Here is a 24,246-nt window from a genome sequence, read left to right as displayed (position 1 = left end):
AACACTTCCACTCAGGTAAAGGTACATTATTCGTACTCATGCCCACGTATCACGAGGTAATATTGGGCTTAATGTCAGGACCGTTCATGCTGTCACGACTACATCACTCACTCGAGCAGATATACACTGCTGTGCTGTGTGTGTGTGTGTGTGTGTTGGCTTTGGTTTTACCATATGTGTGGGGTCCAAAAGACCAGGAACACAGGAATACTTATGGGGTTCAGTAGCTTTGTGGAGACCAAAATACTGAACCCCACGATTTTAAATGGCTGTTTGATTGTGTTGGGTTCAGACCTGGGTTTAGGCTTCAGGTCAGACAGTGGTTAGGTTAGGGTGAGGGTAAGGGGCTCGGGAATGATTTATGTCAGTGAGCGTCCTCACTAACACAGTAAAACGAGGGTGTGTGTGTGTGTGCTATCTCAGGTAACCAAGGAAACGGGTGTGTGTGTGTGTGTGGGGGGGGGGGGGTATGGGGGGGTAGCTCCCCGTTTTTACTGTTTGCCCACAGAGACTCTCTCCCCCTCTGTGCTGCCTCTCATCACTGCTCATTCTGCTCTGAAGTCAGATCCTGGAGCTTCACCTGTTAAATTCCCTCTGTTCATCTCTGTTTGTTCTTTTTATAAACCAAACTGCTAATGTATGCAGAGTGAGTCACTCACACGAAAGCCCAGAAAATCCTGCTGCAGTTCAGGGCTACGCCCCCCCCCTCCCTCCCAACAACCCCCAGCCCTCGTGTGTAGTTGTGTACAGTGTCAAACTGTCTGCAGCGGGATTGTGTATCTACCCCCCAGAAGCCCTGTTGTCAGGGACTTGAACAGCTTGTGGGAAAAATCTTATCTTGTGTACTTGTCAAGTTAAATCACAGGGATTTCTGCGGCATCTTCACACAAACTGCAGCTTAAATAAGTCAAATCATCACTCAAAGTGGCCGTCCTCCTCATCCTCCCCGTCCTCCTCATCCTCCCCGTCCTCCCCGTCCTCGTCACACACAAACAGTCCTATTCTCTGGGATTTCCTGCACACATGCTTGCTGGCCAGTCTGCCGCAGTATTTCCTCAGAAAAGAATCTGCGGGCACAGTAAGCCTCTATGATTGAGGTTTAGAGGGATAAGGGGAAGGAAGATGAGTTGGGTCACTCCTGGACAGGACACCCCCCCATGGGAAATCAGACTGAGGTCTTGATCTGAATGCATTTTGTCTTCCCAGTCGTCTGTGTGTGCAGAGGACAGATGCCTGGCAGCTGGATCTGTTTGATGTCGTGCTGCATCTCTTCTTTTATCTTACAGCTGTGGAGTTCCTCTCTCACTGAGTCACCAGCAGCTGAGCCGAGGACACTTCACGTATTTTTATTAAATGAGACAGAATGAGCCAAACGTGTTGAATCTGTGAGATATGGAAGACGCAGTATTAATGAAATCATCAGTGGTGAAACTTTTCACTCTCTACCTCTGTGGCAGAGACGCGAGGAAACGAGGACTCACAATAAATAGGCTGCACCTGACCAGGTAACAGCCCCTCCCAATGACACACGGGAAGCAAAAAGCTCCTTCTTTGACAAGCTAGCACTTTCACCACTCCATGTTAAATCTGTGATGACTTCAACAAGGTTTAACCAGCTGGTGGCACTGAAGAGCCTCTGAAGCTCAGTGAGACCACAACATGCTGAGCAGGACAGAACCAGCCGACGGTCTAAGCTAACAGTAATGTGTAAAATAATCTGTCTGGCCAACAAAGACATCGGTACGTCCATCGATTCACTGCGTGGACGCTGCTGTGATGAGTCATGGTGCAGGAAACGTGTGAAATGTTTCAGCATTCAGAAGAACGACCTGAGGCGGATTCACAAGCCAGTGAGCTGAGCGGGACGTCTTCTGTCATGCATACAGAGCTGAGAGGGTACTCACAGAGGACACACACACAGGGACACACACACAGAGACACACACACAGAGACACACACTGAGCTAATTACATGGCGGGAAAGTCAGACTCTATATAATGGGAGACAACAGACCACCAACAGGCTTCATCCTGATTGGATTGTAATCAGTGTTTCATTTGAACAGGAAGGATGAAAAACTTCCTGAGCAGCGAGACGAACACATTCACTCAACTACATTTTTTTAAAACTCACTTTTAGCTGCAGATTCACTGCAGACAACCAGTAAAATTCTCTGTGGTTCCTGCTGGTGTTCAAATGTAGGCACAGTGAAGAAAACAACGAGGGACAAAGAAGAGGAAATGAGAAACAAACAAAACTCTCAGTATTTCTGTGAACACTGTGGATCCACAGGTACAGACCTGAGTAACAAGCTTTTTCTATTGTGGAATTAAAAGAATGAACAATGACTAAGTTCATCATTAAACATTAATGATTAGCTTAATTATGTTATTATATGATTTTATATTATGTTCTGTTTTTTACATACTTACACTGTAAGAAAAAGGTTGTTAACACTTTGTTTCCCAAGTCTGGACCTAATTTATCCTCCCTGTCCTTTATCTTTCCCTCGTTCCTCATCATTTCTTCCATTTCAAGGGTCGATCTCAAGAGAAAAGATGAGGGGCACAGTGGATGTGTGTCATTGTGCAAAAAAACCTCTCCAGTATCATATCAGCAGGCTGTTAAATATCTGTGTTTGTTCAATAATTCACAGTCGGGGGCAGAGACAGACCGAGGACACTGATTAAATGACTTCCTCAGCGTTGTGTCTCCCCACCTGCTGACTTCCTCCTCTCAGATCTTCACCATCCTCCTCCAGACTTTGTTGCCGCTAGTTACCATTTCTCAGGGATGCAGACGTTTATTTGATAGCTAATCCATAATTCATGGGGTTATTTTCCATAAAATAAGCAGGGTAAATATTTCCAACTCTATATTTGATCAGAAAAGGAACTTTCTGTGTTTCCTCATCAAGCAGCAGTCAAAACTAATATCAGGGTAAAAAGAGCCTAAATGGATCGATGATTGATTGTGTGTTGTTTCCTCTGTTTCGCTGACAAACAAAGGTCACACCCCGGCAGCTTCAGCAATAATCAAACAATAAGCCTCTAAGTTAAAGTTAAGGCATAAAGATGAGTTTTAATTTGGATTTAAAGAGTCAGCAGCTCTGTGAGGTTTCACATCAGACAGGGATGAAGACGCCTGGTCTCCCAGGATCTGAGTCTGAAAACAAGACAAAGAGGTGGAATCACACGCTCTAACCACCTGCAACCTAATGTCCCTCATGTCCCACAGATGTATAACTGCTGCCTACACACAAAACGTTCCACGCAAAAGTTGGGATCTATAAAAACAAACTTCACGGGAGAACGTGCACACCTGAGCTGAAACTCTGACCCACACGTACACAACACTTTGGAGACAACACACCTTAGACCGACCTCGTCTGAGCTGGATGAGCCTAACACGCAGGCTGTATGTCCCTCAGTCAGTTTACCTGCAGTGATGCTGTTTGAGTGACACCTGGTGGAGAACAGATGTACTGCACGACTGACATGCACGCTCAGCCAGCGCCGGAGAATCTCTCATGACTGATCTCATTGGATGTGACTAATTCCTGGACACAAACCAGCAGAAAGTGAAATTCAACAAGGTGAAATGTAAACGAACAACTTAATCAAATAAGTAGAATCTGTAAGAGCACCAGAAATTAAATATTAAAAGTAATGATGTTAATAAACATACGGGAATTATTACAAATGTCTTCAGCACAGAGTGTTTCCTGTTTTACAGTTTGTTCAGATGATGAACAAACTACTGTGAAAAAAAAGTTCTGGCTTTTTGGAGGAACTTTAAATAAATAAATAAATAAATAAATAAATAGATACAGATCTTAGCTGCAGTCTATGGTTTATGCCTCAGAGGCACCTGTGGTTTAATCCTGTGGAATTATAACACACATAAAACATCACAGAAACGTCACTGAATTCATTTTATCTGATGTTTAAGTTAAAGCTCCTGCAGACGTGGTTTAAGACGGATTCACACAGATGAAGGACGAGAGACATCCGAGCAGCAGCCATTAACTTATTTATTATACTGAATTTACGAAAAGTAAAAGCAAACACTTGAATAAACAGTTTTGTACATTTTAGTCTGTTATCCTATGGTTTTCATGGTGGTTGTTGTTGAAAAGCATTCCACTGTACACAAGGCTGATGACGTTTTACAACCTTTGTTTTTTTTTTCAATCTTTTTTTTAAAAACACCCAAAAGCAGACGATGTGGACGCTCCGGCGCTGACGCAGGCGGAGTAAGGCGGACACAGGTGTGGACATGACCCCTTCACTGCCACTGAGATGCAGGGAAATCATAAGACCCAGACTTTTACTATAACAGAGAGGGAGAGGGAGAGGGAGGGGGAGGGGAGAGGGAGGGGGGAGGATCAGCCTTTCTGTGGCCTCTCGGTGTTCTTCCATCCAGACTCCACAGCCTGGCCTCGTGTCTCTGTGGCTGACTGTGGAGATCTTTAACTACACGATTCACTGACATGCAACCGAGTTTAGAAAGCAAAGAGCTTCCAAAGGACCAGTGGGGGAAATGGGACAGCGAGTTTTTGTCCTGTCAGCTGAATGTTACACTCAAAAACATTTAAAGGAAAAAAAATCCTGCCTTTTTCAACCCGGGTCTTTTTCTCATCACTGACTCCAGAACCAAACACGAGGAGCTAAATCTAACGGCGGAGGAAAGACGGAGGATGGAGGCGGACAGACATCGGTACCTGTTTATGAAAAGAGGCGCGAAAACATCTGCAGAGAAGGGTTATGGGTAAAGATAGGTCGCTGCAGATGCTCACACCTGCAAAATCTCAGCAACACATCATGCAGACCTGTGCGTCCAGTCAGCTGATCTGCCCCACACCTCTGATCGACAGCCCATCCTCCTCTCAACAGAGACAACAACCACGACACAAACCAAAGCCTGGAATGTCTCTGCACCTCTGCTGAAAACCATCAGACCGCCACAGGCGACCTCTTCCTGCTTTCAACTCAGAGAAAAGTGTCTGAGCTGATTTGCATATAAATTAAAGTTGTAAAGCTTTAACAGACTCTGTTCTTCATTTACCAGTCACCTTTACTAAACCTCTACAGGTGGCAGGGCCCAGACTCAGGCCACAACTATGAGAAGAATAAGAACTGGGCTGAAAAATCGCGGACTTCTCCTTTAAGTGTGCATCTCAACTGCTGTAAACGTGGAACTAAACGAGGGAAAAACAAAAACAAAAACAAAAACAAGGCATTTCCTACCCTTCGTTTTAATCCCGTCAGCTGAGACAGGAAGCTGACAAACGACCGAACTCCACCTTTTCTTCATGGACACAAACACCTGAAACATTTCATTGGTAATAACAACAGAGAAGATAATAAGAGGTGACCTGTGGTCAGTCTGATGATAAATTAACCGCATTAACTTTAATAACTGTGCAGTTTAGGCCAGATATACAATACAGTGGTTATCTTTACCTCACTAGCACTATACGCTGCTACAGTACTTCAAACCTTTGTTCTGCCCGAGATAATCTGTGTCAGAAAGTTTAAAAAAAATCCTACAAAATGGACAGCAAATAAAAATCTACCTCTTCGGCTTGGAATGGAACAGTAAAAAAAAAAAAAAGAAAACATTCACGTTTATTGACATTTCATTATATTCTACACCTTGCAGGGCTTCGCAGGCAAGAGAGCAATCCCAATACTTAAATGTGGACTAAATTATAGAATAGTAGGGCCTGCAGTACGAGTCCACAGTGCTAATCGTTGCCCTCTGAGATACCCTGACGGCCCTCTGTGTGTGAATGTTTGGGGTGAGGCGACGGGTGCTGTCACCGTCACCCATCAGCAGGAAGAACGGGGAGAAAAGGAGGCGAATGAAAAAGGAGGTAAATACGGAAACGCCCACACATAAACGTGTGTGTTTCTCTGAGGGGTGGGTGCAGGGGAGGGGTTAAAGCGGTCGGCTGACAGTGGTTTAGAAGAGGACGACGGGTGCAGGAGTATGGGAGTCTCCGACAGTATGATGGGGGGGGGGTTTGAGGGCAGTTCTGAGGGGCATTCGCAGGACGCCGGCCCCTGCTAGAACGTCTTCCTGTGGATGGCACGTGCTCTGTCTTCTTCATATTCCCGCTTCGACACCCACATCTTTTTAAAGGTGTCCAGCGATGCCAGGATGGAGCCACTGTCGGGAGGAAGGATGAGGAGATTACACACTTTGCCACAGAGCTTAGAGAGAAATCAGTGTCAGTGCTGGAGACAAATGCACGTTTTATGATCCACAAACAAGACGTTTCACAGGTGAAAACTACAGCCTCTCTGTGGAAATGTCAGTGCTGTACTTTTATATTTCAACCCTCAGATACATTAAACAAAATTTCACAATTTAGAGATGTATATACACAGAGTATTTACACGCCCCCCCCCATCAGTATCTTTAGTGGCCTAAACAACTGACTGAAAAACTAATGCTTTTGTCTTTTGGCCTGTATAAAGATCTGAGGTGCTTGTGGTCTGTGCTCAGCCATGTACCTCTTTCTTGACATCACTTCTCTCCTCTCACTGCTTCACGTGACGACGGCGACGGCAGCAGCAGCATCAGCATCAGACGCTCCGTGCTGACAGAAGACGTAGTCGGGTACAGTAGCCGAGAAGCGCATGCGACGAAACTACTGTTTTTCTGGAGAATTAGCGGCGGTGGCGCGTGGGACTTTACACGGAAAACCACCGGCATGGGTGTTTAGACGCGCATCACACCGTCAGACTCGCTGCCCCGAGAAGTGAATCGCTCGAGCCCCACAGAAAATGAAGACGATTTCAAACGGCTGCTTTCACAAGCTAAGCTAAAGTCAACTCGATTTGAACGAGCAGATGTTCGGTGGCTCAGTTAAACAGTAACTGAGAACACACACACACACAGTCCTGCATCGAGTGCAGGTGTGTCCCTGGTGGAGCACTGACCACACCCCCAACACCAAACAAAAAAAACTGTGCTACACAAATCATGCAGGTGTCACTAAAAGCTGAAGAGTCTGAAGCCACGACTGAAGTCTGAAATCTGGATTCTTACCCGATCCACGTGGAATACAGCCTCTCCTGGGGAGCTGAGATCTGGACAGGGAAAAAAAAAAAAGCAACGTCACAAGAACGTTTACTGAGCACAACACACACTGACCACTGCTGTGAAGAACGTCACAACACACACACCCATCCACTAAACATCAGGGAGCACGTGTCAGCACAGCTGTAAACAACACTCCAGAGTCCGGACTCACCTTGATCTTCACGTCTTTGGGTGCAAGCTTCTTCACTTCAGTTAGTAGCCTTTCCCCAAAACCTGAAACAGATGAAATGGGTTCAGTGAGTGAGTGAGTGAGTGAGTGAGCGAGCGAGTGAGTGAGTGAGTGAGGTCTGCACAGTGTTTGCAGTGCATGACAACCCATCATCACTGAACACCAACCTTTGATCAACGTCGACCCTCCACACAACACGATGGTGGAGAACAGTGTGCGTCGGAGGTCCATGTCAGACTTCTGGATAGCGTAGGCCAGGACCTCGTGGATGCCCGAGCTTTCGTCTCCGATCAGGTCAGGTCTGAACAGCAGCTCTGGAGCACGGAACCTGGCGGGGCCAATCTGAAAATAAGATTTGAGGGTTTGTGGTCAGGACGGGGGCAAATTTTCACCGTGGAAATATTTCACATCTTTCTAAAACACCTCTCAGAATCTGCTGGACTCACATTTAAAGTGCTTCCATCAGGGAGGACATACTGAGCCTTCTCTGTTTCTAAAGTCTCGTCCTTTTGGGGGTTGAGAGACAGATAACAGGCTCTCTGCAAAGTCAGAAACACATCTGATCAGACAAAGTAAAAGCTGTGCATATTTCATACTTCAAAGCGCTTCACACCTGCCCCTTTACCTCTTTGATGGTGCGAACAACCTCAAACTCAGCGGAGGTGTTGAAGTTGTAGCCTTCCTTGCGCAGCAGCAGGCGGAGGTACCGGGAGACGTCTCTTCCAGCAATGTCCACGCGCATGATGGAGTGTGGGATGGCGAAGCCCTCGTAGATGGGCACAACGTGGGTCACGCCGTCGCCTGAATCCAACACAACGCCGGTGGTGCGGCCTGTGGCGTACCTGCATGAAACAGACGACAGTCACACATTTACTACAGACTACACCGCCACCATCCACACATCAGTCCTCTAACCATGTTTCACTAAGAGACACTGGGTCCCAGCACTGGGGACAGCAGTCAGGATGGATTCATGAATGGATGCTGTCTGTGGTGACTCCTGACGCTGATTTCAGTGATTTCATGATTTCAGTGCCGGTGAAAGAGGACAAACTTCACCTGACTGCAAACCTATTCTTCTATGTTGTTTTAATAAATATGTTTGGCTGTCCTACAGTCGTCCTCATCACCATTCAACGAGACTTGACAACTGTGCTGACTGTCATACGATATGATGTGGTTAACAACAGCACCAACACTTTCTTCCACACAAGGAGCCTCAGCCTTACTTGAATGACGACTCAGCAGTAATGTGACTAACCACTGTAACACTGTCTGTTTTCAGTTAGATCACTGTTAAGGAGATAACGTGGAAGCTGTTCAGTCTTTCTTTCATTAAACTAGTGAATGCAGCGACGGAGTGGGGAGTCCTTACAAGCTAAGCACAGCCTGCATGGAGATGAAGAGAGCAGGGACATTGAAGGTCTCAAAGAAAACCTCTGCAGCCTTCTCCCTGTTCTTGCTGGGGTTGAGAGGAGCCTCAGTCAGCAGTACAGGATGCTGTGAAAGACACCAAACACAAACATGCAAGCTCAGGGTTACCGATGCTCAGATATCAGAGACAGGTGGCCTTATTATCACACAGCAGGAGGAGAGGAGCTCACCTCCTCAGAGAAAGTCTGCAGCTGCTCCTTGGAGTAAACATACTGCCAGATCCTCTCCATGTCGTTCCAGTCCTTCACGATCCCGTGCTCCATCGGATACCGAACCGACAACAAACCCCTGTGCTCCTGATCAGGAGAGCGGTGGTGAGACAAAGACACGGGGTATGAATAATGAGGAAATAAGAACTGACGACCTGTAAAAATGACAGGTGAAGTTTTTGTGAATTTGTATTTCTTCACAACATCTCATGAGGCCTTGAAATGCTCTGCGGACAAAATGTTTGAGTCACATGCTTCACAAACTGCAGAGATGATGAAGCAAAGTGTACATACAACAGCTGTTTCCTGAGCACATCAGTGGCAAAGAGATCCACTGTGGAAATAAACTCACATGACATCTAGACCAGTGTTTGTCTGAAGGCTCATGGGAGACGAAGTGGAAGAACAGTCCCCGGGCAAACTGTGCTGTAAGGCCCCGTATGACTCCATCTACCACCCACAGTACAATGTGTGTGCATCCTATCACCTGCAAGTTCCCTTTAAATCCAGTGAGGCCAGTAATCCTCTGATGGAATCATACTGGATTACTGTGTGCAAAACTTAATTTAGGAACATGAACCATGTGAACACAATATAAACTAAAATAATGAAGCTCTTAAATCAGATATTGACACAGGGTCCCTTATCTAACACGCTTTAACAGACATTGTACTTTATGGGTGCAAATTCCACGCATGCAGGGGCTTTTAGGGTTTTGGGGCCCCCAGCCAACTGCCTACTTTGCCTAAACCAAGAGTGACATAAGTAAAGTGCAGAGCAATCATGGAGGAAAACCTACAATCACCACAGACAAGAAAAACACAGACACAAAACAGAGCTGAAACACTAAGTCAATGAATCGTTTAGTTAACTGCCAGAAAAATAACCTGAAACTATTTTGATAATCAATCGTTTTACATCATTACATTCAATAGTGTCATTTTTTTAAAGAAAAATGCCAAATATTTTCCTGTTCCAGCTTCTGAAATGCAAAACAAGACCTCTGAATATGTCGCCTCATGCTCTGGGCAGTTAAAATGGATTTATTTCATCTCTTTACAGAAGAAAAGATGAACAGAAAGAAGATAATCAGAACATCAGCCAATAAGGAAAATAACTGTTAGTTGCAGCATAGTTTCCAGCAGATTTACAATAATGCAGAGCTGCACATTCAGGCAAGCAGCAGATATGGAGGGCAGATCTGTAATGACTCAGCTGACAAGATTTTTGTTTACGCTGGTACAATCAGAAACGACGTAGGAAGGCCCAGGTCACTAACAACAAGATGTCTTCTTCTGTGGCCCAGATCTTGCTGTCATCTGAGCGGCTTGCACGGCTGGTGCACCGCGGACACTGAGCTACCCAACGGTTACTTTTACTCACCAAAACTCACTGTGTTTATCCCTGAGGTCTAACAAACAAGTCACATGCATTTACCTCCTCATGAAACACATCTTATAAGGTTTGCCATGAATATTTCACAGTCTAATGCAGGAGAGCTTTAAATGTTCTACATGTTTCCTACTAATGTCACTGGCAGTGTTTGATTCTGGTGTTTGATGATTCAAATGTCTTTACACATACACAAACACATGTGCTACCTCTGCCTTGGGTCCAATGAAGAGGTCTCCCTCCAGGGCTCCTGCCATCACGCGAACATGCTTGGGACGCCCCACACTGTCACACACACACACACACAGAAGCAGAGAGTCAGACAATATAAAGTATCACACATAACAGACAAACATGCAGCACTGAGTAAATACACAAAATATCTGAGACTACATTAGAGTTGGAAAAGTAAGTTCATTGACCAAGTAGTCGACTGAAGAGCATTAACAGACATTTACTCTGATAACTGATTAATTAGTTCAGACTGGAATAAGTTACCGGTTCATATTTGTTCTTACTTTGGTTCATTTAAAAATGTTTTAGTTTCTTATCTTAAAACACATTGGATGTGTCTTCAGAAACACTGTCACTATTACTCTGCGACAGTGTATGTTCCAATAATGAAAATGACTGCTGTAGCTTTACATTACGTATGACTTTGTACTGTGAGTGTTGTGGGAAGAGGTCAAGAAACACTTACTAGTTCGGGAAGCAGTATTTGGGGATCTGGTCGCCTGCAAAACCAGCCTTGATAACCCCCGAACCCTAAAGAAAAGAGAGATGACATTTGAGCCCCACGTCACAGGGTTATGGTTGAACTAAGAGCTGCAGTACTTTAATCTGTGTGCAGTGTGTCTGAGAAAGACGGAGGTCATAAGACACTGCCAGAGGCCACCGGCAGTAACACACTCGTGCTCAGGCACCGCCTAGCAGCTAGCACAAACACTCTGCCCTACATCCCTCCTGTTTCAAGAGCTACTTTGTCTAGTGAGGCTGGCATAAAACTTTAACAGTCAGTGCACTGACAAGCCTGTTTCAGATGCATCAGTTTGTTTCCTCACACCATAACTTCAGCCAGTTACCTCTGCGATGTCCAGCCACTACCTAAGGCCTAACGGTAGAGAGCTGCACTAATGCTGTATTCACACAGTGTTGGTAGAATAGGAAGAACAGGAAAACCAATTCTGACTTGGGGGCTCATTAATCCCAGATGGTTAGCCTTGTAGTCACAGAAGATAAACATCTAAATTAGCTAAATTAACTTTGTTGTGCCAAGTATTTGAAACCGTTCACATAAAGCCAGACAAACAAACAGTGCATAACTCTCCTGAAATTAGCTGACTGGATTGCAATGGTGATACTGGATTTTATTCAGGTGGTGAATTTGCAGCTATCCTGCCAACACTTTGTTGACATGTTTGTGGTTCTGTTCTCCAGGTGGCAGATATTATCGCTGTCAGAAATTCACTGTATCTCAGAATAACAAGTCAGAGGCTGATGTGAACGATTTTCCCCGTTTCATTATGGTTTGACTGCAGAGCTAACATCCATGTGGTTGACCAAGATTTCTGTAAGATTCACCAAATATAATTCCAGACTTTTTGGGGCCTTTTTAATAGTGAATGCAATTAAATATATGTTTTACTGTCATTTCTGTCAGTAGGATCTGGAGTTTATAACAATAATTCTTAGTAACGTTGTTTAAAGCAGCAGAAACCTGATGGATATACTAGCAAATTTAAAAATAATAAATCTAAAAGAAACCATGATTTAGCTAAAATGTGACTTGCCCATTGTCAGCGGATGATGTTCCAGTGTCCAGTATCTTGTATCTAGCAGTAGTATTATTGTTAGCTGCGGGTCTAATGGGGCCTTTAACACCACAACAAAAGGAGTAAACAGACTCCTGCAGAAAAATCCACGGCTCACGTAACATGAAAAGAACTATTCTTACTATCGGCAAGCAAGAAAAATACTCAAGACCTTTGTAAATTATTTTAAAACCTGTTGACGGGACTGAAGTTAATGCTTCTTAAGACCTCTCACGTTCTGCAGGTCCCTGTTAACGTACCGGTGCTCAGCGCATAGCCACTGTTTGTGTTAGCTACACACACAGACGTAGACAATCTGTATCCTGTAGAGCTAATGGCTCAGGAGGACGCTCACACCCTTGCTGACAGCTCAGATCGCTATGCTATATCCATGCTATGCTGTATTCAGCACGAACACAGTCGAGATATGTGATGATCCAGCTGCAGCTCCGCGGACAGCTAACACTCAGGATCAAACAAACCGGAGATTAGCTAGAGAGTTTAGCTACCGCCTGCTTGGGTCTGGACACGTCGAGAGACGTCCTTACAATTACTTGCAGCTGGAGCTCATAGCACTTTGGGTGGAACCCTATAAAGCACTGCTAGTAACTACGGCAGGTTTAATGAGAGCGACCGGGATCCGTCACCGATGTTTTAGCTATAAAACAATACTTAACACAGCTAACAGCTAGCCAACGGTCCCCGCCAGCGGCCTCGGTTTGGGTGTGGATGCATGACATCATACTTACATTATCAATCACAACCGGCTGGTTAGCTAAAATGTCATAGGACTCCATGACGGACTGGGTATTTAAGATATGTTTCTATGGATCCGTGCGTGTATTCGTCCCCGTTTAGTGTTTTAATCATGTAAAAAATATCGCCCCGTCACTCCGCACTCCGCCGCTCCTCTCTGTGTGCTGCTGCCGCTGAGGGCCGGCCCGCCTCCTACATTCCCAACCAATCACGGTGACGGTTATCTTAACTGACAGGAATAATAACCAATCACAGCGTTCGGTAGAACAGGCATGCGTACTTGATTTGCTGTCAGCGAGCAGGAGCAGAACCTTTGACAAACCTGAGGACACAGGGCTGTAACCGGCTGCAACTAACGATTGATTTCATCATCGATTATCATCTCTATTTTTCGATTAATCTGTAAAACATCAGATCAATATCCGAACAAATGCACATCCAGTTTCTTGGAGTATGATAAAGATGAAGAGTTTAAGTCACCGAGTCTGCAGACATTAATCTTAATTAAATAGAAAGCATTTAATAGAAAGCTATTATTAACAGAGAGTTTAAATCAAGAAGTCGACAGATTGAAATTTTAACAGATAGAGTTTTGATCATCAGGCTCATCAAGTCTGCAGGTGTCACCATGCAGCCCTGTACAGAAGCTTCGTTTTAAAACCCAAATAGCCTCTCTCCCTCTCCCTCTTTTTTTTTTTTTTTTTTTTTTTGGTTAATATTGGGGAAGAAGAAGCGTTAACAAATGATTCATCAATCATCGAGAACGGCACAGCGGGCAGTGGTACACTAACAACAGTAAGAATGTGCTTAATGTTTTACATGACTTTTATGTTTCTTCATAGTAGTCGTGTATATGTTTTGTATACTTATCTTTGCTCGGCTGTGAAGTTATTGTTATTGATGGTTGTGTGTCTAATTACAGTGATAGCCACTAGAATAACTTGGCCTATTAATCTAATTATGGGTCATATTTTCACACAACGTACAACTCAGATTTCCCACGTTTCCCATACACCGTGACTGTATCATCTGACGTCATGGTCCCCGGCCAATCAGAAAGCTGCTGCTGAAATCCTCACCGAGGCGAGGCTTGGCCAGAGAAAGTCAACGTAGCCGTGTTAGCACAGCATTTCAGTTCAGATTTAACATTAAAATCATTACAAGTCGGGACATAGAGTGATTTTTCCAGGTAGGTGTTGCTTTTACATTAGTGTCATACAACTGTTTTGTAGTCAGACTGCTTATTGGGAGTGCTAAATTATTGGTTAACTTTGCGCAGTTGCCGTTTACTAACTAGCTTGATGTAAAAGTAGGAACTCTTTAGCTAAAGTTAACGAGCTATTTCCCGTTAGCACGAGAGCTTTGTTGTTGTGGTTCAAGCAGGTGATTTTAGTTTAAAGTGACAAAACAACTAAAACAACTAAACGTCAGTTAGGCTGTGTTAATTTTTCAAACTGGAACCGTAGCTAACTTATTTCACAAGAATACTTTCAGTTTATACCAAGCAGTGTTGGAAAGTAACTTAAGTACATTTACTCCAGTACTGTAATTAAGTACACTTTTGAGGTACTTGTACTTTTCTTGAGTGATTCGATTTGATTGTCCATCATTTCAGACAGAAATACTGTCTTTAATATTATATTACATTTCTGCTAATAGACCCACATAAATCTTACACACTATTCTATAAGTACAGTACTTGAGTAAATGTACTTGGTTACATTACATCACTGTAACTGTCCCTCAGAGCCAGTCATTGTGAAGTGAATGTATTTGTGTGCATGTGCAAATGTTCATTTCACAGGTCCTCGCTGCCGATGGGTTCATGAGAACACCTGAGAGAGCAGAGTCATGGCCCTTGTTGAGGAGCAGCCTGAGAAGTATGACCTCATGCCCTGACTGCATGTTATGTCAGGCTTATGCACCACTTCACTCTGCTTTGTAGTGGATTTCACACTTTACACTCTACGGGAGTGTGTATCACAAGCATGTGTGTCCTTATGCATGAGATAAAAAAAATACAGAAAACTCCACTAGGAACCTTTAATGTTGTGTGTGTGTGTGTGTGTGTGTGTGTGTGTGTGTGTGTGTGTGTGTGTGTGCGTGCGTGTGTGTGTGCTGTCCAGACACTGTTGGGTGTGTTTTGCCACTGAGAGGGATGACCACAGTGCAGAGTGGGTGAGTCCCTGCAGGTGTAAAGGCTGCACCAAATGGATCCACCAGTCCTGTCTGCAGCGCTGGCTGGACGAAAAGCAGAAAGGAAATGGTGGAGGAGCAGTCAGCTGTCCACAGTGTGGCACTGAATACCACGTTATCTTCCCCAAGATGGGTGAGTGAAACTTTACAACTCAACATCGAGCAGATTAAAGGGGAACTCTGCTGATTTAACCTGTGACTTTCACTTTCACTAACCTAAACAGTTATTTAATGTCTTGTTTGGTTCTGGAAGAGTTTTGTCAGACCTGAGAAAATATGATGTTGTCCATATGTCATGAGTTCTCTCAGCTCAGGTTTGAGACTTAAAATTTTAGACAGCAACCCTGCATTACAAACAGGAGTTTTTTGGACAACAGTGGAGCTCTCTGGCTCCTAAAGACAAATGTAGAGTAAGACCAGACTGATTCTTTAAGTGACTGTGTGGTTTCTTGTGTCTCCTCAGGCCCGTTAGTGTTTTTCCTGCAGCAGGTAGATAGAGCTCTGTCACGGGCCAGTCCCTTCGCTGCTGTCGGGGTGGTGGTCGGGACGGTGTACTGGTCGGCCGTCACGTACGGAGCTGTGACTGTCATGCAGGTCTGCTGAACTAACACTTACCGCACAGAAAGAGCATAAAACCAGAGAGCATCACAGTCTGTAGGACCTTCACCCTTAAATATTTCCATGTGCAGGTTGTGGGTCATAAGAAGGGGCTGTATGTGATGGAGCGAGCAGACCCGCTGTTCCTGTTGATGGGTCTACCCACCATCCCTGTGGTGTTGGTGCTGGGAAAGATGATCCGCTGGGAGGATTATATAGTGAGGCTGTGGCAGAGATTCTCTTATAAACGCAAACTCCCACCAGGTATATAAACACACACATACATACTGTATGGCATAATGTACACTTCAATGTGCCTTTTAATGATGACAAGATGAATGTGGGGGATAAGTATAAAGAGAAACTGATCTCATTATTGGTGACAGAAACGTGTTTCATGACCTGTAAAAAAATGTCCATGATTATTTGGGAGTGTTCACAAATTCACCTACTATTTTATGAAATATAATAAAAACTGAGTCATAAACAGATTTTCTGTTTTGCCTCAGGCAACAGTCGTTATCTGCCCCGTCTCCCTGTTGATGGGCCCAGTGCAGGAGACCACCTCTCTGTGTCCAGGACTCTGTGTGGAGCTCTCATCTTTCCCTCCCTTGCCAGTGTGGTGGGAAGGCTGCTTTTTCGACAGGTGTCCTCTAATCTACAGCGCACAATACTGGTGAATACACCTTATGCACTTTAACAGAAAGTCAGCAAAAGCCTGCAGGGCTCTGTTTACGTGGTGGTGTCCGTGCTCTTGACTGTTGGTATTTGTGCAAAGTCACTCACCAACTATTTTCAGAATGACCAAACATTCGCTATTCCCAGTTTGTCCTGTGAAAGCAGTGTGAACTTGAGTTTCTTTGGATTTTGAACTGTTGTTTGGACACAGAGAAACATCTGAAGACAACACTGTGCAGTTTGGGATTTTTTTTATACTGGCTGGACGTTTCATAGACTAAACAATTTATTGAGAAAAAAATCACGAGGTTGATGATAAAATAATCTTTTGATGTATTTGTGTAACATTTAATGTGGCTACAACAGGAACATTGGCATCTTTAGATGAATATGGTTGATTTGTACAGTAGCTGTTGTCAGTATCTGTTCATTAAATCCAGGTTACTCAGTTTCATGAGCATGTCATTCGGTCACCTGTGTTTTTAATGAATTATCGCTGACACCATTCTGTCCTCCTCCTTCCCCGCAGGGTGGAATCGCATTTGTGCTGATCAAGGGAGTCCTGAAGGTGTATTTCAAACAGCAGCAGTACATCATGCAGGCCAACAGACAGATCCTCAACTACCCAGATAGAAATGGAGACGGACAAAACCAAGGTGGAGAGGAGGACACAGAGGATAGTGGAAACGAGTAGTTTGACTCATTCAGGGCGAGGAAGGAAACAGAGTCAGAGACAATGGTGCACAACCAAATATATTTTAACATGAAACAGAAAGCAAAACTTGGGTGAGTGCTTTGTAGATGAGGAGAAAAAGGAGCTACGTGGAAATAACCACAACACTATCAGTTAAGAATTTCCAGCCCAACGAACCTTTTACTTTGTAATTTCAGTCTTTACAGTCTTTGTGACACACACTTCTAAGTGTCCCAGTGTCCCAGTCCTAGACTGTAAAACGACCCATATTCAAGATCCCTTCTGTTCGTCTCAGTCTCAAGATGTTTATAAAAGTTGTGATAAAACATGTGTTGCCTTATCTTTTAACGTGGCGACCAATAAAGTAATGTAATCATAATCATCATAACTGCTCCCTCACTGTTTTCCTTCCAGTTACTTTTTAAACATGTCTGAATCCCTGATTTGGCTCTAAATGAACTGAATGCTGCTGTTTGCAAACACAGTCAGTTTGAGCCAGACCTGCTGAACCACTGCTGCTTTCAGACTGAAGTACAGGGTGCTGCAGAGACGCAGCCTGTAGAACTGACTCTCAGTCGAAGCATTTCATAGTTTTATTGCACAGAGTAAGGAGGGTGTGGTTTTCAGTCGAATGTTTTCACTTTAACTTTGTCTTGTAGCACATCTAAAGTTGCTCAGCCTCGGGTTTCAGACCCCACGTGTGGTCGTTTGATATTCAGACGGGGGTCACAGGAGATTTAGAACACTGATATATTAATATTTGTTTGGAATATGTTGAGTAAAGGTTTTATTTTATTATAGATGTAAATTTGTCATTGATTTGGAGCTCTGTCCGAATTTAAAAATGCTTGAATTGATTTCTGAATATTAGGGTGAAAAACAAGGAGCTCGTGGGCCAGATTAAGTTGAGAAAGTATTGATTTTCTTTGATTTTGTGTCCTCTGCTTCTGCCAAATGAACATGCTCTGGATCAATATCAGTGTATGTTAAAAGGAGCTCTTCTTTTATGTCTTGGTGAATAATTTGTTTAATAAAGCTCTTTGTGAAACAAAGATGTAAATTTCTTTAACACAAGTTCCTAAAGTGTGTCAGCTTCATTACAAATTTTAAATTTAGTCATCAATTCAAACTTTTAATTTGACTGTTTCTATTTAAGCTCTTATTCTGGATTTTGTTTCAGTGAGGCAGAGGCGTTCGATGTCATTTTACGAAAATAAAAAATCAAACTAACTTTATTCTGATCTTAGCTGAATATTTTCTGTCTTAAAACAAGTGTGAAGGGAATCTTTAGGTCTTGTGTCATTGTTTTTCTGTGTGTTTGTACGTATTTATTTACTGGGAGAAATGGACTAATAGACCCTGGAGGAATGTGCATTGTTCAGGTGATATTATATAATCTAATATATGATATATAACATCTTATATTTAGTGTAAAGTTTTGTTGTTGAAGTGTACACTGAAGACACTGGAGGAAAAACGATTTATTCACCGATTCTTTACGATTATGTGGAGGTCCCGCCCACTCGGTTTACTGATTGGCTGTTGCTTTTAAGCTAAGTAGCTGATTGGCTAATTCGGTTTCACTGGGCGTTTGAGAGGAGTCAGGAAAGAGAAAGGGGAAAGGAAGTGCCTGTTGCCTGAAAACATGTATTTTGGATGAAACTCGCGCCTTCTGACAGTCTAACTGAGCTTTTTTTGGCCATGAGGAGAGTCACGCTGTTTATCAACGGAACCTCCACAAATGGAAAGGTAAGCTGGGAAGGATGAAACGGGAAATAGGTGTCGGTTAGCCTCCGTACTCTGTGTTCATGCTAAACAAAATGGCCAGTTTACCTCAGTGTTGGAAGCTAATGTCAAACATTCCGTGTGTACGGCGCTGTACCGTGAGCTGCTGAGTGTTACCGGTGGTTTCACACAGGTGGTGGCCGTGTACGGCTCTCTGGAGGATTTACTGTCTGTGGCCAGTTCCAAACTGGGAATAAGAGCCTCTAGTGTTTATAACGGGAACGGCGGCCTGATAGACGACATCACGTTAATCAGGTAAAAGCAACAAGCTGCAGCGTCGTGGTTCTTAGCTCAGCTCGTTTTGGAGTGACAGTGATCACAGTGTGCGTGTCTGCTCCTACAGAGATGATGATGTGCTGTACGTATCAGAGGAAGACCCATCTGAAGGTAAGAGGAAGAACTCACGTGCTGTTCTTCAAATGAAAGTACCAACAACAACGTAAAGATACTCCATTCCAACCATTACATTACTGCATCCACTCATTTTAATCACAGTAAAAATATACACCTTCAGCCGATGGTCCACTCACCTTCAGTGACTCTACCTGTGTGTGTGTGTGTGTGTATAGATCCTCAGGATGACCTCACAGATCCTGAAAAGGGCCAGACTCACACTGATTGGCTGACGCTCAACGTCGGTGGACGCTGCTTCACCACCACCAGGTAAACGTGGCGTCTGTTCACGTGTCCCGTTCCAGTTTCTGATGATATGAATGTAATGGGCGACAGTGTTTGTTTGTCTAAATGAAAACATGCACGCAGCTGGACATTACTGGAACATGGTCGCCACATTGTCTCTGATGATGTGGTTTTATTGTAAACAGGTTGTGTGTGTGTGTGTGTGTGTGTTTCCTCAGGAGCACCCTGGTCAGTAAAGAGCCTGAGAGCATGTTGGCCCACATGTTCAGAGAGAAAGGTGAAGTCACTCTTTAAAAACATAACTTTGATTCATCTCTTTATGTTGCTTCACGTCTGTCCCTGTGCTTCTGTGTTGGATTCAGACGTGTGGGGGAACAAGCAGGACTCTCAGGGGGCGTACCTGATAGACCGCAGTCCAGACTACTTTGAACCCATTCTGAATTACCTGAGACATGGACAGCTCATCATCAACGAGGGGATCAACCCGCTGGGTATAACAACACGCTTTCAGACATGTTAACACGTCTTAGATGATGCTGCGTTCTGATCCTCGTTAATCTCGCTGCAGGTGTGCTGGAGGAGGCTCGTTTCTTTGGCATTGAACAGCTCGCTGAGCAGCTGGAGACCCTCATAAAGGTGTGTGTGTGTGTGTGTGTGTGTAAACCAAACATTGTGCTGAATGAAATTAATGAATGAATTCAGTGCCAGCTGTCTTACCTCCACATGTTTGTCCTGTTCAGGCCTCTCAGCCCCCTGATGACCACTCACCTCTGACCCGCAAAGAGTTTATTCGCTTCCTGTTGGCCACGACGACCAAGTCAGAGCTGCGCTGTCAGGTAAACACACGTACAGGGACAAATGTCCCTACATGTAAGACAAGAGAAGGTCATTTTTGAATACATGTGTAATACATGAAAGATCCTGTATAAAATAACTAAAGGCTTAAAAAAGGCACTGAGGTTCTTTGTGTGTCTGTGACCCTGCAGGGTCTGAACTTCAACGGTGCAGATCTGTCTCGTCTGGATCTGCGCTACATCAACTTTAAGATGGCCAACCTGAGAGGAGCCAACCTGACCCACGCCAACCTGAGCGGGGCGAACCTGGAGAGAGCCGACCTGTCCATGGCGTGTCTCGATGTGAGTGGGGTTTGGTTCATGGGCAGATGATCAGGGAGAGTAGACACTGACCCAGACTAAGCTCAGCTAAACCTGATAAATCTGTGTGTGTGTGTGTGTGTGTGTGTGTGTGTGTGTGTGTGTGTGTGTGTGTGTCTGTGTCTGTCTCTGTCTCTGTCTCTGTGTGTGTGTGTGTGTGTGTGTGTCTCTGTCTCTGTGTCTGTGTGTGTGTGTGTGTGTGTGTGTGTGTGTGTGTGTGTGTGTCTGTGTCTGTCTCTGTCTCTGTGTGTGTGTGTGTGTGTGTGTGTGTGTGTGTGTGTGTGTGTGTGTGTGTGTGTCTGTCTCTGTCTGTGTGTGTGTGTGTGTGTGTGTGTGTGTGTGTGTGTGTGTGTGTGTGTGTGTGTGTTGCAGGGAGCCAACCTGCAGGGAGTGAAGATGCTGTGTACCAATGCAGAAGGAGCTTCACTGAGAAGCTGTAATTTTGAGGATCCTGCTGGAATCAAAGCCAATCTGGAAGGTGAAGCAGCCAATCAGACGTGTTCTTTAGATAAACCCACCTGCATTACGTTTTTATTGAACTTACACGTGAATGTGTGCGTGTGTATGTGTGTTTACGTTGACAGGGGCAAACCTGAAGGGCGTGGACATGGAGGGAAGTCAGATGACGGGGATCAACCTGAGGGTCGCCACACTGAAAAACGCCAAACTGAAGAACTGCAACCTGAGAGGAGCTACACTGGCCGGGACGGACCTGGAGGTGAGAACACACAGACACACACACACACAAACACAAACACAAACACACACACACACACACACACACACACACGTCCTGAACGGCTTCAGTTTGCTGATAGGAAATAATTCATTGGGTTTTGAGAGCCCACAAAAATTTGATTTCGAGGTTTTCAAACCTCCCGGGTCCAAGGTCTGTGGAACATTCAGGTTTTCTTCATCTTCTTCTCCAGAACTGTGACTTATCAGGATGCGACCTGCAGGAGGCAAACCTGAGAGGCTCCAATGTGAAGGGAGCCATCTTCGAGGAGATGCTGACTCCTCTGCACATGTCTCAGAGTGTGCGGTAAAACATCTCAGTCTTCCACACGGTGCTTTAAAGCACAACCTGCTCTCCCAGAGAAATTAGTCCCACTGCCAGTGACTGATGCATGTTTCATGGTCCATAAGTAAAAAAGACAGAGAGGAAATGATTGTGTTCACAGAATGAACGCTGGGTTGGATTTGGTTGTTGGTCTGAAGATTTCTGAACATACGTGTTTGTAAATGTTTGTTTGTTTTGTGGGTCATGAAACACACATTTGTCAGGAGTATTGATGACCAGTAAATGCCAAACCTTGAATTTTGCTCTGAACCAAACTCCAACACGTGTCGACAGCTTAGATTTTCTACACGTTTTTGCATCTCTAACATGATGCTATTTAAATTCCTTCCTCTGTTTGAACAGTTGTACAGAAACAACAATATGTTTTTGTAGGTTTAGCTTTGAGCTTTTGAATGTAGTGCTGGGTTGTTTGTAAAAGTAAAGATGTTTAACTCAGGTTTATGATATTCATAAACCTTCAGAACTCTTTCTGTTAGTTTTAAAGTTGGTTCAAATACATTTTAATGAAATCTAATCACTTCCATGCTGAGCTGTGGAAAAAAGTAATGACTTCTAGCAATAGACTTATTGTTCCAGTGCCTGCAACTCTGAATGTTTGTTCAGCTTCAGCCTAAAAATATCCTGTAATTCAGATACCTACAGTGAAAAAGTGAGGTAGACACATACATTTTATAATAAAGTTAAAAAACTTAAATTTGGTGAAATGATGTTGAAATTACACAGAAAGAACAGTTCAGTTGCTGCTGAGTGAAACAACATGCAGAAAAAAAGATTTTAGCTGTTACAGGAGATAAAGAGGTGTTTTATTTTCTCAGAGATAATAACAATATGAAACAGGCTGTACATCCTACTGTATGTTCAGTATTCATTTGTGAGATATGTGTTTGAACAAGCTCCAGCTCCGTTATATTACCTCTGACAGTAACAGGTGCTTACTGAAGGTCCTGCTTGTTGTCTTAATTATTTTATGAAAGAAGATTAAAAGTAAAAATGCCTCGTGCAACAGTTCAGTACAGAAGAGATTGTAGAGTAAAACGAACCAGATGTGTTTTCTGTGTTTGGACGTCCTGCTGAGAGTTCGATTCATTACACTGCTGTTTTTATACATGATGCTTAGTTACTGCTGTGCCAACAGAAAAATCTAGATTTGAGAAAATGTCACGTCCTGCTGAACGGTGGTGTATGTATAAGGTTTTATATGTCTGTGATTCACCGGCTAGAGTCGGTGCAGGTGTCGTGTACTGGTGTGACGCGTGAAACCACACAGGTGCTGCACCTGACCTGTCTGTCTTCTTCTGTTCTGCTGTGCTGTGGTTACTTTATGAGCAGGATGTTCAATAAATGTTTTTCTTAAAACTTCTGCCTGTTTTGACGTTTATCTGAACACACAGCAAATAATTCTGCTTTACGATACGAGGAAGTATTCAAGAAGAATCACGGAGAAAAGTCTTCTCATGTACGGATTCAGTTGTGTTCATTTATATAGAAAACTTATTTATATCTAACATCCCGAATTACTATAAAGGACAATGATGTTTGATCAGTACATTGATCTGATATTGTGATAGATTATTTGTCTTTTTATCCCAAAACCACCCGTCCACCGGCTGCTGGTTGTACCTTGTTACCCCAGCAGGGGGCAGTGTTGTCTGTGATCAGTTCACCTGCTGGAAGTAAAAGGCAGATTTAAAAGTCAGTGTTGGAATCACAGCATGAACATTTGCACCAACACTCAGATTCTTCAGTAACGTCACAGTGTAAAAATACTCTGCTTCAGGTCCTGCTCCTAAAGTCTGACTGATTCATTATCAGCCAGATGTACTTTGAACTAGTTTATGTACAGTGAGGTGTCCCAACATGGGGGTTGGGACCCCTCAGCAGGACCCCAGATAAATCACTGAACATGACAGCAGTGCAGAACACAACCTTCTATACAGACATTACTCTAACTTCAGGTTTCTGTGTGTGTGTGTGTTCATGGTGATGAAGAAACACAGATGAATTAGATACATCAGGTTTGTTGTCTGCACATTTATCTTTTAGGAACCAGCAGCTTTTCCCTCTGGTGCTGATGGAAAACACCGCAGTGGGCCTCAGGTCAAACCTCCAGACCCCAGCCCTCCAGCTTCAGTTATTTTCTGTCTTGTTTTTCAGTCGCTGCAGATGGTGATTTGGCTGCGGTTACAGTTTACGTCTGTGGTTTATTCATGTACACATGCATTCTGTCTGGAGTGTAAACACAGGAACACGTAAACATTTGGCCCCAGGAAAGCTGGGAGTCCACCGGGGATCGATCTGTGTGCTCTGCTGCAGGAACATGATGGAGCTGTGTTCCCTCTGCTTTATATCTGCTGTCTTTGATCCAGCCCCAGCAGCATAATGTGGTGGTGGTGGTGTTGACCTGTGGAAATCAGGCTGTGGGTGGAGGCGCTTGATTGGTGGTTTGTGGTTAAGAGACATCACCACTTGGTCCAGTCCACACACATCCAGTCCAGTACACATCAGTAAACCACAGCCCCAGTTACAAAACAGAGTGAA

The 24,246-nt window shown here is 44.0% G+C and overlaps 3 protein-coding genes across 4 annotated transcripts; 2 read left to right on the top strand and 1 right to left on the bottom strand.

Moving 5' to 3' along the window:
* Window positions 1-4,133: 4,133 nt before the first annotated feature.
* On the bottom strand, window positions 4,134-13,065 carry actr1b (actin related protein 1B). The gene is made up of 11 exons (XM_041058616.1): window positions 12,878-13,065; window positions 11,018-11,082; window positions 10,527-10,602; window positions 8,887-9,012; window positions 8,658-8,782; window positions 7,908-8,124; window positions 7,729-7,821; window positions 7,450-7,624; window positions 7,265-7,326; window positions 7,060-7,100; window positions 4,134-6,174 (listed from the first exon to the last, which is right to left on the bottom strand). The coding sequence occupies exons 1-11, from the start codon at window positions 12,923-12,925 to the stop codon at window positions 6,072-6,074; spliced, it is 1,131 nt and encodes a 376-aa protein (XP_040914550.1). The 5' UTR covers window positions 12,926-13,065; the 3' UTR covers window positions 4,134-6,071.
* Window positions 13,066-13,962: 897 nt separating this feature from the next.
* march5l (membrane-associated ring finger (C3HC4) 5, like) lies at window positions 13,963-18,186 on the top strand. The gene is made up of 7 exons (XM_041058619.1): window positions 13,963-14,073; window positions 14,689-14,764; window positions 15,011-15,213; window positions 15,544-15,674; window positions 15,770-15,941; window positions 16,187-16,353; window positions 16,885-18,186. The coding sequence occupies exons 2-7, from the start codon at window positions 14,736-14,738 to the stop codon at window positions 17,047-17,049; spliced, it is 867 nt and encodes a 288-aa protein (XP_040914553.1). The 5' UTR covers window positions 13,963-14,073; window positions 14,689-14,735; the 3' UTR covers window positions 17,050-18,186.
* Window positions 18,187-18,652: 466 nt separating this feature from the next.
* Window positions 18,653-23,062, top strand: kctd9b (potassium channel tetramerization domain containing 9b). Of its 2 annotated transcripts, none has more exons than XM_041059660.1 (12): window positions 18,653-18,798; window positions 18,968-19,089; window positions 19,178-19,221; window positions 19,404-19,497; window positions 19,692-19,750; window positions 19,836-19,964; window positions 20,042-20,109; window positions 20,214-20,309; window positions 20,460-20,609; window positions 21,000-21,105; window positions 21,212-21,244; window positions 22,728-23,062. In XM_041059660.1, exons 1-12 carry the CDS (start codon window positions 18,706-18,708, stop codon window positions 22,739-22,741), a joined length of 1,008 nt encoding a protein of 335 aa, XP_040915594.1. In that variant the 5' UTR covers window positions 18,653-18,705; the 3' UTR covers window positions 22,742-23,062. The 2 variants fall into 2 exon arrangements, with proteins under 2 accessions (XP_040915594.1, XP_040915593.1); XM_041059659.1 differs by having other exon boundaries at window positions 21,212-21,345; window positions 21,557-23,062.
* The last annotated feature ends 1,184 nt before the right edge of the window (window positions 23,063-24,246 follow it).

This window comes from Toxotes jaculatrix, chromosome 16 (genome assembly GCF_017976425.1).
Source record: "Toxotes jaculatrix isolate fToxJac2 chromosome 16, fToxJac2.pri, whole genome shotgun sequence".
Taxonomy (NCBI): Eukaryota; Metazoa; Chordata; class Actinopteri; family Toxotidae; genus Toxotes; species Toxotes jaculatrix.
This window is presented reverse-complemented; position numbering and strand designations above follow the sequence as displayed.

What these genes read in the sequence shown, in the direction of transcription:
- actr1b (XM_041058616.1), bottom strand. Translation starts at nt 12,925, where the DNA reads ATGGAGTCCTATGACATTTTAGCTAACCAGCCGGTTGTGATTGATAAT. An exon ending in CCAAAGACGTGAAGATCAAG is followed by an intron (nt 7,101 to 7,264) that starts GTGAGTCCGGAC and finishes TTCCCTGTCCAG; the next exon opens with ATCTCAGCTCCCCAGGAGAG. An exon ending in CTGTATTCCACGTGGATCGG is followed by an intron (nt 6,175 to 7,059) that starts GTAAGAATCCAG and finishes TCCTCCCGACAG; the next exon opens with TGGCTCCATCCTGGCATCGC.
- kctd9b (XM_041059659.1), top strand. Translation starts at nt 18,706, where the DNA reads ATGAAACTCGCGCCTTCTGACAGTCTAACTGAGCTTTTTTTGGCCATG. An exon ending in CGAGGGGATCAACCCGCTGG is followed by an intron (nt 19,965 to 20,041) that starts GTATAACAACAC and finishes ATCTCGCTGCAG; the next exon opens with GTGTGCTGGAGGAGGCTCGT. An exon ending in AATCAAAGCCAATCTGGAAG is followed by an intron (nt 21,106 to 21,211) that starts GTGAAGCAGCCA and finishes TTACGTTGACAG; the next exon opens with GGGCAAACCTGAAGGGCGTG.
- march5l (XM_041058619.1), top strand. Translation starts at nt 14,736, where the DNA reads ATGGCCCTTGTTGAGGAGCAGCCTGAGAA. An exon ending in GTTGAGGAGCAGCCTGAGAA is followed by an intron (nt 14,765 to 15,010) that starts GTATGACCTCAT and finishes TGTGCTGTCCAG; the next exon opens with ACACTGTTGGGTGTGTTTTG. An exon ending in ATCTACAGCGCACAATACTG is followed by an intron (nt 16,354 to 16,884) that starts GTGAATACACCT and finishes CCTTCCCCGCAG; the next exon opens with GGTGGAATCGCATTTGTGCT.